The 14,967-nt window shown below is 39.7% G+C and overlaps 1 protein-coding gene across 1 annotated transcript in view; it reads right to left on the bottom strand.

Moving 5' to 3' along the window:
* LOC150075838 (protein Obscurin-like) overlaps nucleotides 1-14,967 on the bottom strand; it is a 598,361-nt gene that overhangs the window by 48,107 nt on the left and 535,287 nt on the right. Inside the window, exon 80 of the mRNA XM_090387723.1 lies at nucleotides 3,271-3,401. Coding sequence (XP_090243849.1) covers nucleotides 3,271-3,401 — 131 coding nt within the window. The remainder of the gene's footprint in view (nucleotides 1-3,270; nucleotides 3,402-14,967) is intronic.

Below are 14,967 nucleotides of genomic sequence, written 5' to 3'. Positions count from 1 at the left end.
TATCTCCAGTTCTCAAAAGGTGACATGAGTAATTACAGACTTGTTAGCTTAACTTTTGTTCAAGGTAAAATAATGGAGTCATTGGTTAAAGAAGTAATGCAGGACCATCTAGGCAGGAATGTAATTATACTGAAGTTGTAGCATGGACTTGTTAAAGGGCAATCTTGTCTGACCAATCTGATTGGATACTGATGCAGTAAAAAAGGAACTGGATGCAAAAAAAATAATTTTGATATCATATACTTGGATTTCAGGAAACTTTTGATATTGTTGCACTTAAAATATTGCTGTATAAATCGGAGCAGTATGGCATTCAGGGTAAGTGGTAAGTTACTGCTATGGATAAAGAGATGGTTGAGTGGAAGAAGACAGAGAGTGGTTAGTAATGGATACTGCTCTTCATGGACTAATGTTATTAGTGGAGCCCACGTGTTCTGTGCTGGACTCATTGTTGTTTTCTATATTTATTAATGATACTGATAAAGATATATTGGGCTTAATGTCTAAGTCTGCAGATAATACAAAGGTTGATTGAATGGTTAAGGACACTAATCAACATAAGTTACTGCAACAAGGTATAGAAAAATTAGCCAGATGGCCTGAGAAATGACAATTGAAATTTAATGTTGACAAATGCAAGGTACTGCATAGTACTGCATATGGGTAGCAATAATCTCAGATTAACAACTGTGTACTACTACACTCAGATTAATTAAAAATGAAAAGTCTGATGGTAATTGTGCAATCACATATGAAGTTCTCTGAGCTATGCAGACAGGTTGCCAGGACAGCTTATGTGATTTTGTGAATGATATACAAGGCAATTCAAGGCATTTCCTTATACCTTATACAAGGTATAAGGCAATTCTAATATTGTAGAAGGCAATGGTTAGGCTGCATCTTGAGTACTGCATCTAGATCTGGTGGATTCTTTAGGATGGATGTAGATCTGCTGGAATAGGTACAGAAAAGGCAGCAAAGTTGTTGAAAAGAACAAAAGGGTGTTTTTACCAAGAAAGGCTTCAGTTCTGCAAATTGTAGGGCTGGAGATTAGGCACGTGCTAGGAGATCTGACTGAGGTGCTAAAGGTCTTGAATGGATTGAGTAAGCTCAATGCTGATTGCATTCTTCCTCTTGCTTAGACTGCACATAGAAGGGGGCATAAATTCAAATTGAGAAAGGGCAGTTGCAGGATAGCTGTGCAAAAGTTTGCCTTCAGCCAATAAGTGGATAATTGGCTTTTTTGCTTTTTTTTTTTTTTTTTTTTTTGCCGATGCTTTATAAACTTGCTTTCTTGCACAATTTACCATTACTAATAACAATACATTCATAAAAATATTAGTAACTAATACATCTTTACTGACAAATGCAATCTATACATAAAAAAGTGATCATTTCATAATTATAGTTTGTATATGAGTAGGCTATAACTAGAAAGCAGTTACTCAATGAAAATGCTCAATTATAGTCATTTGTAGAGCTTCTTATTTTTCACTAAATTATAAAAACATGATGTCATTAAATAATTATTTGCATAATTAAATACTCTTATACTATATTAAAGGAATTGTTCCAAATTGCAAGAAGCAATACTGAAAATGTTCCAATTGCCACATTAATTCAAGTGAAAATTAAAAATACAGAATACATAAGCAGCAGCCTGCATTCACCTAGATAAGCATATACGCCCAACGTCCTGCTTAAAGAATAGCACATCTGCTTCTGGAATCAAGCAAGGACACTCCCACTGTACCCACAAAATGACTAAAGGCACCCACTTGAGAAGAAAGAAAGTTTAAGAACGCCACAGTGATCACTTCTTCAAGGAGGCACCAGTGCTGTGGAAAACACTCACATTTGGATTGGATTAGATTGGAGTTTTATTGCGCAAAAATGACTGAAGTTATAATGTACTAGGATAAAGTCATTATTTCAAAAAGAAACAAGATTTTGGTAATGTTTTAAATAGGTTACATTGTCAAATAATGCATGTAGAATGAAATAAAAGTCAGTATTAAAGTAAAAATAAATTGTCTTATTTTATATAAGTGTATAGAGAGTAATAGTTTGTAAAAACTGCAAACTGCTAACTCATGGTCATTGTCAGATAAATCTGACTGAGTGTATAAGGCTCAGTCAGATGGTTAAAAGTGGTAAAATGAGCATTTCTAAAATTGGTACACTTGGTTAAAATGTGCTTAATGAATAAAATGGGTCAATTGCTTGCACATAAGAGGATTATCAGCCCTTAGCAGAAAGGAATGTGTCCGATGACTATATCCTATGTGGAGCCAAGCAAGAGCAACTTCCTTTTTACAATCCCTGTGCAGAGTAGACTGCCATAATTTGATTGCAGGCTTGATCTGATATAGTTTGTTTGTTACCTGCCCATGATGCATTTTGCCACTCCAAATATATCTTATTATGGATTACTTACTTGTAGTCTGTATAGGAGATTGACAGGCCAAGATTATTCATTGGGGGCTGCGGTATCAGCCAAATCATTTCTGCTAATGCCAATGTGGCTGAGGATCCAGCAGAAGCAGATATTGAATCCACCTTCATGAAGAGTGCATATCATCTGCTGAACCTGGGACATGATTGGATGAGTAATGTATCACATTGATGATAAAGCTTGCAATGCACTCAAAGAATCAGTATATATAAGTTTATTTTATAACTGTTTGCACTGGTGAGTTCTTATGCGATCCAAGGCTAACTCTATAGCATGCAACTCTTCAGTGTATAAGCTGCATACAGGGGGCATCTGTATATTGTATTGTTTGGAAAGACGGCAGCAACAGTTCCCACACACCTCACATTTGGAAAAACATTTATTTCTGTCATGGCTGTGACAGAAAATGAGACTGTTTTGGGAAATTACACAGGCCTGATGCCTCCTTGAAGAAGTGGTCACTGTGGTTTCCTTTTCTTCTAATGTGAAGTCATCTGTTGAGTACAATGGGGTTTCCTGCATGTTTCTGGCAGCAGTTGTGTCATTCTTTTAAGCAGGAGACCATGCATCTGTGCTTGCCTGGGTAACTGCTTACCTATTCTGTATTTTCAATTTTATGTATTTTTTATTTGGTGTTTAATTTTTAATTTTTGCTTGAATAAATGTAGCAATTCAGTGTTACTTGTTGCATTTGCAAAAATTCCTTTAATATGGTACAATGGTGTTTAATTTTGTAAATCATTATCTTTTTACTTTCCTTCTTTAAAAATCTTACATTCACATGTATAAAACCAGGTTTTAAAAAAATTACCTACTTTTACTCCATTAAAATGCCAGGCAACATTAGGCTGAGGGTGGCCATACACCCAAAATTCAATGCTAACTGGTTGTCCCCTAACACCATACATTGTTTCTTCCTCTTGACGAATAAATCTTGGAGCGGCAGCTATAATTAAAAATTAAAAAAAAAGAAATAAACCCATGAAGAACTGATTCAAATAGACCAATTACAGTTTATAAGCATATTCATATAGGGTTTAGTGTTTTTATCTGAAAATAGCTTCAAAATATTTCTAAATTTTTTGGCTAGATACATACTCAGGGTTTCTGAAGGCAGGATAAAGCTAGTTTCATTTTGCCAATAGGTGTGTGTGTGTGTGTGTGTGTGTGTGTGTGTGTGTGTGTGTGTGTGTGTGTGTGTGTGTGTGTGTGTGTGTGTGTGTGTGTGTGTGTGTGTGTGTGTGTGTGTGTGATGAGTTGACCCACAAACAACGTTGTGTGTCAACACTCACAGTGTGGTTTGACGCAACAGTAGCTTCCTCCATAGTGACTGGATACCTGATGCATATATAATTTCATGCAGCTCCATAACCAGAAGTCTTAAGAAGGCTTAAGTTATTTAGTGAATGTGCACTCAGAAGGAAAAGTATGAAAATGACCATGTCTTGTAGGGGGAACATCACCGTTCACAAAGGTTGACTGGTCTAAGATACAATGTTCTTGCAAAGCTGGTATGCCAGGACTAAGTAACTCTCCATATTTTTTTACTGTTGTAATGTCATGTACATTCATTCCAAGCAACAACAAAAGTGACATCTTAACATCATATTCATCATATTTTCATCACAAAAGAACATTTTCGGTACCCGCAGAATGGTTTTTGACTCTGTTCCAATAATGCACTTTCTGGTATTAACAGGGTAAATTTCCAACTTTCAATTTACAGAATTCGAATCACTTCCTGTGTGACTTTCTTATAATATTATTACTATCAAGGTTAACCTGCACTGCATCAGCAATGATAGATTCCACAATTTTTTCTGCCACAGAAATCAGATTTATAGGTCTACAGTTACTTGGATGGCTGTTGGAACCACTCTTTGTAAATGGGAGAGAATATATTTGCATATTTATAATATTTTGGAACTTTTCTGAATCTAAAGATGCTTCAATTATTATAGACAAAAGGATCCTCATCTATAATAATGTCTAAGGTATTAGTAACCATCTTAGCCGCTTCTTTCAATATAACCAAATACTGTAGATCCCAACAGTTCCTTATGCTTCTTCACTTTTAAATATGATTTCTCCTTTAGAGCTTTTTCATTAACCACAAATTTGTTTAACTGAATAATTAACTGAATGAATATCTTCTCTCCTTTAAAGGCATATTTCTGTGCAAATATAAGTGCAAAAAATTTGTTTAACTCTTTAGCCATCTTCTTGAGGTTGCAGATACCGATTCCTCTGATCCCTGATGTAGTGAGCAAAAATGATTCATTCTTTTCCTTTTAGTGTTCACATACAAAAGAATTCTTTAATATCTTTCTTGTACCTCCTTACTAAATCCACTTCATAATCTGCTTTACCATGTCTCACTACCTGAATAATTTGCTTACAAACTACAACTGGATACATTTCATACTGAACAGACTCTCTTGATAATCTACAGATATCCCAAGCATCTAAGTGGTAGATGACTCTTGTTAACTGGCACAATACCACTACTTTGCTTATTGGAGGCCTGAAGTGGTGAAATCCATATTTAGTCTCTAGAGCAATGCTCCAGCAATCCCCTATCACTTTCATCATGCAGTATGACTGATGTCTTTTGAGGTTATCATGGGTACCACAGCAAGATCCAATCTTCCTTACATTTCAAGGGGTACAGTTCTAAAATGGTATTCTTAGGCTGTTGTTTTGTTGTTTTTGGTTTTTAGGAGCATTAGCAACTAAGGCCATATTGCTCCGGGATATGCGGTGGTCATTCCCTGACCTTTCCGCATCCTCCGTATTTGGTGGTGACGTATTCTTAGGCTGGCTGTTAGATAGTCCATAGGATCGAACCTGCTGGTAACTTTCTAGGAGACATCTGGATCAGCTAGTGTATAATCACACTGAATTGTGACTGGAGGGAGTCCAGTCACTATTCAGTGTGATTATATATTATATTTCACATACGTCACACACAAATATATGTGGTCTCGGTTCCAATCTCAGTGACATCCATTCCCAGTTACAGCCTGCCAAGCTCCACTTACTTTTACCGACAGAATCCCAATTATCAGTTGATTCAACCACTGCTCATCTCAGTTGCCATAATTATTAGCTGTATGATTCCTTTTCCTTCAAAGGTAGTGCTTGTGCATATGTCTGCTCTGATATTCCCTGTCAGAGACTTCCTAACTTGCAGTCTCCTCTTTCTGATCTTCTGTGGCTTAAAATCTTTCCACCCCATTTCTGTCCAATTCATCTGTTGCTTCTATTGTTCTCTTCCACTCCACTAATCACTTGGCGCTCTTTGCTTCCTTTCTTTGAAACTCGACTTTCTCCAGTCTAACTTTCCCAACAGTGAAGTAATTTTCCTTGGTGATTTTAATGTAGTAGTAATAGTAATAACAGTAATAGTAGAGGCATATTATGCAAGGAAGCAAGCTTATGTAGCATCAGCCAAAAAAAAAAAAAAAAACTTTACAACTGAAGCCAACTGAAGTTTTCTAGTTGTGTGGATCCAGCTGGTCAAGATGCCGAGGCTTTTGCAATTACTAATGACCTCACACAGATTGTCATTTACATACAAGACAATCCTAAACACACAGCCAACACTCTTAATCTTTTTTTCATGAACATCCCTTCCACTTTGGACGTGAGCAGTCTAGGCACCTCAGATTACAACTTGGTGATGGTTTCTTCTCTAGAGAAGCCTTTCTCTTGTGGCCATTCTGAGCCTCATGTTGTTTGGCATTACAAGAATGCAAAATGGGATGATCTGGGTGATTTCTATTTTTCTTTTCCTTGGTTGGATTACTGTTTTAAATCATCTGATGTCAATGTCACTTGGTCATCACGCAACACAGCGGCAACCCCCAGGCAGAATGCGCTGGTCCCACAGGAACTAGTAGTTGTTGGTGACTCTATTTTCAGGGAAACGGGGAACATGCTTTGTAAAAAGGATAGGTGGAACAGGACCAGGGTATGTCTGCCAGAGGCAAAGGTTGATGACATTGTAGAGCGGATATCATCTTTTAAGGGCACAAAAGGTGATATAGTTGTACACGTTGGCACTAACGATATTAAGAGTAGGAGACCGGCAGAATTACTTAACAAGTACAGGTCACTGTTGAAAAAAAGCCGTGAATTAGGGTTGAATTTGAAAGTGTCTGCAATTCTGCCCAGACACGATAGGAGGGAGTATATGATGAGAGCTTTGTCGATCAATTCGGCCCTGGAAGAACTGTGCAAGGCTCAAGGGGTTGAATTTTTTTCAGCCTGGTCTGTACTTGTTAACAAGAGAGACTGCTTCTACAGGGATGGGATACACTTAAATAGAAAGGGTGCAAGAATATTTGCTGATGTTTGTTTGTTTGTTTGTTTGTTTGTTATTTGGTTTTTAGGAGCATTAGCAACTAAGGTCATATTGCTCTGGGAATATGCGGTGGTCATTCCCTGACCTTTCCGCATCCTCCGTATTTGGTGGTGATGGGCTCGAACCCCGGTCTAATCAAGAAGCGTGTGCTACGCGCTGCTGCTCCTTCCCACCTGGCTATGGAGGCGCATATTTGCTGATGCTATCGAGGCAGTGTTAGGTGGATCGGAAAACTGCTAGCCTGGGGGGGATACAAGGACTAATAGATTAACAGTAGCCACTGGCAGAGGTGAAAGTGATTCTTGCACTGCTTCTATTGGAATGAGCAGAAGCCTGAAAAACAAGATGCACGATATTTCAGAGACTGCTGGGAGTCATTGCGGTACAAGTAAACACACGGATTATGTTAGGGTAGCTAAGAATAGAAACAGGTGCATGTATACTTGTGTGTACACCAATGCCAGGAGTTTGGTAAATAAATTTGATGAATTTGAGGTATTGCTCAGAGCATCAAAGGCAGATATTGTTGGAATATCAGAGACGTGGTGTCACACAGATATAAGGAATGCAGAACTGGAATTTGGGGAGTACGACGTCTACAGAAAGAACAGACAGGATAGGAAGGGAGGGGTTATGCTATTAGTTAAGAAACACATAAAATCCAAGGAAGTGAAGCCAGTCGACATTGCTGGATAGTGCAGTGTCGAGTCAGTTTGGTGTGACATAAGCATTGGGAAATCAAAATTAAGAGTAGGAGTGTGCTATAGGCCTAATGACTCTGATGAGTATAATAAGAAACTGTACAGGGAAATAGAGTGGGCCAGTAAATCAGAGAGTCTTATAATGGGGGATTTTAATTTCCCAGATATTGACTGGAATTTGTGGGTTGGTCACTCCCACACTAGCAAGGCTTTTGTGAAGTTATTGGATGATTGTTTTCTACATCAGCATGTTCGGGAGGAAACTAGAGGGAGTAATACTCTTGATTTGATTATCAGTAGTGATTCTTCATGCATTAAGAATCTGCAGATAAATGAACCACTAGGTGGCAGTGATCACAGTGTGCTGAAGTGGGATTTACTCAAAGAGGTAACTACCATCAGGGGTAAAGGGAAGGGTTATTGCTTTCGTTAAGGTGACTACAATGGTCTGAGACAGTATTTAAATTCTATACAGTGGGACCAACTGATGATGTTACCAACAGCAAATTCAAAATGGGAAGCATTCAAAGAACTTATCTTGGAAGCTACTAGGCTTTACATACCAACTAAGAAATATTGTTCAAGGTTTAGGCATAAATGGATGTCAGATGAACTAATGAGACATGTGGCAGAGAAGAAAAATGCATGGGATACATATAAATTAACACGTGACACTGAAGCCTATGATAGATACAAGTTGATCTGTAACCAAGTTACAAAGGAGGTTAGGCAGGCGAAGGCAGATTATGAGAAATCTTTAGCATTAGCATTAGCATTAGTAGAGGCATTTGATGCAAGAAAGCAAGCTTATGCAGCATCAGCCAAAAAAAAAAAAAAATCCACTTCACCCCTCTGTTCGTTCAAAATACCTGTCCAGCTGAGCCTTAAACTTATTTAGGCTATCAACCTCCACCACAAGGGATGGCAGTCTGTTCCACCAACCAACCACCCGCTGGCTAAAGGCAAATTTCCGCACGTCTATCCTACATCTGTCTTTCCTCAATTTGAATTTATGCCCTCTCACGTGATTTTTCTGAGCTAGAGGAAGAATCCCATCAGCATTGAGCATGCTTAAACCATTCAAGGCTTTATACACCTCTATCAGATCACCTCGCTGGTGCCTAGTCTCCAGACACTGTAATTTGCAAAACTTAAGCCTTTCTTCGTAAGAGCACCCCTTTGTTCCATTCACTAATCTTGTTGCCCTTCTCTGTACTCGTTCCAGCAGCTCTACATCCTTCTTGAAATGAGGCCTCCAGACCTGTATACAGTACTCTAGGTGTGGCCTGACCATTGCCTTATACAATGGAATAATCACCTCCTTATCCCTGCTGGAAAAATTCCTGTATATCATTGACAATACTCCATGAGCTACTCTTGCAGCCCGTCTGCACTGCTCAGAGAACTTCATATCTGCCTGCACAATCACCCCCAAGTCCCTTTCATTCTCTACCACTGTCAGTGTAGTACCACAGAGTTGATACGTTGCTCTGGGGTTGCTGTTCCCCATGTGTAGTACTTTACATTTGTCAATGTTGAATTTCATTTGCCACCTCTCAGCCCATCTGCTCAACCTTTCCAGATCCTGTTGCAGCAGCATAGTGTCAGTAGTGTCCTTGACAACCCTGCCAACCTTTGTATCATCTGCAAACTTGGACATTAAGCTTGATATACCATCATCAATATCATTTATAAATACAGAAAACAATAATGGACCCAACACTGAGCCCTGAGGGACTCCACTAATAACATTAGTCCACGATGAGCAGTGTCCATTGATTACCACTCTCTGTCTTCTCCCCCTCAACCACCCCTTTATCCATAGTAACAATTTGCCTCCAATGTCACACTGCTCCAATTTGTGTAGCAGTCTTCCATGTGCAACAGTATCAAAAGCCTTTCTAAGATCCAAGTATATAATATCAAAGTTATTCCCTGCATCCAGTTCTTTTGTGACTGCATCATAGTATCCAATCAAGTTGGTCAGGCAAGACTTCCCCTTAACAAAACCATGCTGTGTCTGAGCTATAACTGAAGTCTTGTCTAAATGATCCTGCAGTGCTTCTGTAACCAGTGCTTCCATTAATTTTCCTGGAACAGAAGTTAAGCTCACAGGTCTATAATTACTTGTGTCAGCCTTTGATCCTCCTTTGTGAATTGGGGTCACATTTGCACATTTCCAGTCTATGGGTACCTCCCCTGAGTCCAAGGAAGCTCTCATAATTATGGCTAAGGGTTTGCTTACTTCCTTTGCTGCCTCCTTTAATATAACTGGATAGATCCCATCCACCCCGGGTGCCTTTCTTGTGTTTATCTTCAACAGTTTCTCCTCCACTTTACTCCCAGTTATTTCAAGATTCTGCAGCTTACTGCTAGAGTTGAATACACCTCTGGCATTCCCCTTGCTGAATAACTCCTCATGTGTGAATGTCGATGCAAAATATTCATTTAGTTTGTTAGCTACCTGAGCAGGATCATCAACAGTTGACCCATCAATATCAAGTGGACCAATCTGATTCATCCCCTTCCTTCTAGAGTTTACATAAGTAAAGAACTCTTTGCTGTTTTTCTTTGCATCCCTTGCCAAGGATTTCTCGTAATCTGCCTTCGCCTGCCTAACCTCCTTTGTAACTTGGTTACATATCAACTTGTATCTATCATAGGCTTCTGTGTCATGTGTTAATTTGTAAGTATCCCATGCATTTTTCTTCTCTGCCATATGCCTCATTAGTTCATCTGACATCCATTTTGGCCTAAACCTTGAACAATATTTCTTAGTTGGTATGTAAAGCCTAGTAGCTTCCAAGATAAGTTCTTTGAATGCTTCCCATTTTGAATTTGCTGTTGGTAACATCATCAGTTGGTCCCACTGTATAGAATTTAAATACTGTCTCAGTCCATCGTAGTCGCCTTTACGGAAGCAATAACCCTTCCCTTTACCCCTAATGGTAGTTACCTCTTTCAGTAAATCCCACTTCAGCACACTGTGATCACTGCCACCTAGTGGTTCATTTATCTGCAGATTCTTAATGCATGAAGAATCACTGCTGATAATCAAATCAAGAGTATTACTCCCTCTAGTTGCCTCCCGAACATTCTGATGTAGAAAACAATCATCCAATAAATCCACAAAAGCCCTGCTAGTGTGTGAGTAATCAGCCCCCAAATTCCAGTCAATATCTGGGAAATTAAAATCTCCCATTATAAGACTCTCTGATTTACTGGCCCACTCTATTTCCCTGTACAGTTCCTTATTATACTCATCAGAGTCATTAGGCCTATAGCACACTCCTACTCTCAATTTTGATCTCCCAATGCTTATGTCACACCAAACTGACTCAACACTGCACTGTCCAGCGATGTCGACTGGCTTCACTTCCTTGGTTTTTATGTGTTTCTTAACTTATAGCATAACCCCTCCCCCCTTCCTATCCTGTCTATCCTTTCTGTAGACGTTGTACTCCCCAAATTCCAGTTCTGCATCCCTTATATCTGTGTGACACCACGTCTCTGATATCCCAACAATATCTGCCTTTGATGTTTTGAGCAATACCTCAAATTCATCAAATTTATTTACTAAACTCCTAGCATTGGTGTACACGCAAGTATACCTGCACCTGTTTCTATTCTTAGCTACCCTAACACAACCCATGTGTTTACGTTTATCGCAATGGCTCCCAGCAGTCTCTGAAATACCATGCATCTTGTTTTTCAGGCTTCTGCTCATTCTAATAGAAGCAGTGCAAGAATCTCTTTCACCTCTGCCAGTGGCTACTGTCAATCTATTGGTCTTTGTCTCCCCCCAAGCTAGCAGTTTTCCGACCCACCTAACACTGCCTCGATAGCATCAGCAAATATTCTTGCACCCTTTCTATTTAAGTGTATCCCATCCCTGTAGAAGCAATCTCTCCTGTTAACAAGTACAGTCCAGGCTGAAAAAAATTCTACCCCTTGAGCCTTGCACAATCTTTCCAGGGCCGAATTGATCGACAAGGCTCTCATCATATACTCCCTCCTATCGTGTCTGGGCAGAATTGCAGACACTTTCAAATTCAACCCTAATTCTCGGCTTTTGTTCAACAGTGACCTGTACTTGTTAAGTAATTCTGCCGGTCTCCTACTCTTAATATTATTAGTGCCAACGTGTACAACTATATCACCTTTTGTGCCCTTAAAAGATGATATTCGCTCTACAACGTCATCAACCCTGGCAGACATACCCTGGTCCTGTTCCACCTATCTTTTTTACAAAGCATGTTCCCCGTTTCCCTGACAATAGAGTCACCAACAACTACTAGTTCCTTCGGGACCAGCGCATTCTGCCTTGGGGGTTGTCTCTGTGTCACGCGATGCCCAAGTGCAAGCTCTGGCGTTGATGTGGGCAGCTGAGAGCTTGATGGGCCCCTCAATTTAGTTTCTTTGAGGGCATCCACCCTGTCCTTCAAGCTCTCATATAGGCCCACAAGAACGCCGAGTTGTTGCCTGATATCGATACACTCCTTGCATCGCGCACACACAAAGACATCCCCCTTGGCAGTATCATGTCCCGTACCCGATTGCTCTGCAAACATCAAGCAAACAGTGCATTTTATAAAATCTTTGGCAAGGGATGCAAAGAAAAACAGCAAAGAGTTCTTTACTTATGTAAACTCTAGAAGGAAGGGGATGAATCAGATTGGTCCACTTGATATCGATGGTTCAACAGTTGATGATCCTGCTCAGGTAGCTAACAAACTAAATGAATATTTTGCATCGACATTCACACATGAGGAGTTATTCAGCGAGGGGAATGCCAAAGGTGTATTCAACTCTGGCAGTAAGCTAGAGAATCTTGTAATAACTGAGAGTAAAGTGGAGGAGAAATTGTTGAAGATAAACACAAGAAAGGCACCTGGGGTGGATGGGATCTATCCAGTTATATTAAAGGAGGCAGCAAAGGAAGTAAGCAAACCCTTAGCCATAATTATGAGAGCTTCCTTGGACTCAGGGGAGGTACCCTGGAGATGTGCAAATGTGACCCCAATTCACAAAGGAGGATCAAAGGCTGACACAAGTAATTATAGACCTGTGAGTTTAACTTCTGTTCCAGGAAAATTAATGGCAGCACTGGTTAAAGAAGCACTGCAGAATCATCTAGAAAAGAATTCAGTTATAGCTCAGACACAGCATGGCTTTGTTAAGGGGAAGTCTTGCCTGACCAATTTGATTGGATACTATGATGCAGTCACAAAAGAACTGGATGCAGGGAATAACTTTGTTATTATATACTTGGATCTTAGAAAGGCTTTTGCACATGGAAGACTGCTGCACAAATTGGAGCAGTGTGGCATTGGAGGAAAATTGCTGCTATGGATAAAGGGGTGGTTGAGGAGGAGGAGAAGACAGAGAGTGGTAATCAATGGACACTGCTCATCGTGGACTAATGTTATTAGTGGAGTCCCTCAGTGTTCAGTGTTGGGTCCATTATTGTTTTCTGTATTTATAAATAATATTGATGATGGTATATCAAGCTTAATGTCCAAGTTTTCAGATGATACAAAGGTTGGCAGGGTTGTTAAGGACACTACTGATGCTATGCTCAGATGCTGCAACAGAATCTGGAAAGGTTAAGCAGATGGGCTGAGAGGTGGCAAATGAAGTTCAACATTGACAAATGTAAAGTACTACATACGGGAAACAGCAACCCAAGGCAACGTATCAACTCTGTGGTACTACACTGACAGTGGTAGAGAATGAAAAGGACCTGGGGGTAATTGTGCAGGCAGATATGAAGTTCTCTAAGCAGTGCAGATGGGTTGCAAGAGTAGCCCTTTGTGTCTTGTCAATGATATACAGGAATTTTTCTAACAGGGATAAGGAGGTGATTATTCCTTTGTGTAAGGCAATGGTCAGGCCACACCTTGAGTACTGTATACAGGTCTGGAGGCCTCATTTCAAGAAGGATGTATAGCTGCTGGAACGAGTAGAGAGAAGGACAAGATGAGTGAATGGAACAAAGGTTTGCTCTTACGAAGAAAGGCTTAAGTTTTGCAAATTACAGTGTCTGGAGACTAGGCACCGGCGAGGTGATCTAATAGAGGTGTATAAAGCCTTGAATGGTTTGAGCATGCTCAGTGCTGATGGGATTCTTCCTCTTGCTCAGAATAATCACCTGAGAGGGCATAAATTCAAATTGAGGAAAGATAAATGTAGGATAGATGTGCGGAAATTTGCCTTTAGCCAGCGGGTTGTTGGTTGGTGGAACAGACTTCCATCCCTTGTTGTGGAAGTTGATAGCCTAAATAAATTTAAGGCTCAGCTGGACAGGTATTTCGAATGAACGGAGGGGTGAAGTGGTAGTTTTTTTTTTTTTTTTTTTTGTTTTTTTTGGCTGATGCTGCATAAGCCTGCTTTCTTGCATCATATGCTTCTACTAATGCTAATGCTAATGCTAATGTCACTCAGGTCGTGTCAGTAAAATTATTCTTGTAGGTATGAAATCCTTTATTACACACTCCACCTTAAAATCTCATACTTTATCTAAACCTTGGTTTCCAATAAATATGCTAAGGCTGTTCAAGAAAAGAATGTTGCATACTGCAATTGGCTTGCATCCAAATCTCTGGAATTCATTTTCTACCTACATCAAAGTTTGCAACAATTGTAAACACTTTTTAATCAGCCCAAACTGGATTTTGAAAAGGCTAATGGTAGAAAACTTGTTTCTTATCCAAATGATAGTAGAAGATTCTGGTCTCATGCCAGAGTTAATGGCTGCAACTTTTGCCCATCTATACTCCCACTTCTGTTAAAATCCGATGGTTCTATTGCCACCCAAAGATAAAGCCAACTTACTAGCATCCTACTTTTCTTCTAATTTTTGTATTGGCTATCTTGGTAAGCCACCTTTTACCATTCCTAGTACACTCCACTAGATGCCCCCTGTGTAGAAATCTCAAATCTGCCCTACCATGGAATATTATTCCCACATCTGGGAGGTGTCCCCCTTTAACCTCTCTCTCTCTCTCTCTCTCTCTCTCTCTCTCTCTCTCTCTCTCTCTCTCTCTCTCTCTCTCTCTCTCTCAGGCTTCTAGACTCCATTCAAAAGAGGGCAGTTAAATTAATGACCCATCTCTTATTAACTGAATGAATATCTCTTACAAAGTCTCTCTGTAAGTCTCTCTCTCTCTCTCTCTCTCTCTCTCTCTCTCTCTCATAGATGTCTTGTTTGTGCTGCATGCCTTTTTTATAGATACCGCCATGGGCACTGTTCTTCTGAGTCGGCTTCTATAATTCCCCCCTCTCTCTCTTCCAAAACCAGTCTGAAAACATGCCACAATCAGTCAGCATCCTTTTACTGTCCAACATCAAGCTCACAGAACCAACTTTTCTTCTTCCTCATTTATTCCTCCAACTTCCATTTTCGGGTACAATCTCCCTTTATATGTATTTCCTGAATAATTGTA

This window comes from Mastigoproctus giganteus, chromosome 13, assembly GCF_048544385.1.
Source record: "Mastigoproctus giganteus isolate SK-2022 chromosome 13, ASM4854438v1, whole genome shotgun sequence".
NCBI lineage: Eukaryota > Metazoa > Arthropoda > Arachnida > Uropygi > Thelyphonidae > Mastigoproctus > Mastigoproctus giganteus.
The sequence above is the reverse complement of the archived record's forward strand: the minus strand, read 5'-3'. Positions and strand labels throughout refer to the sequence as shown.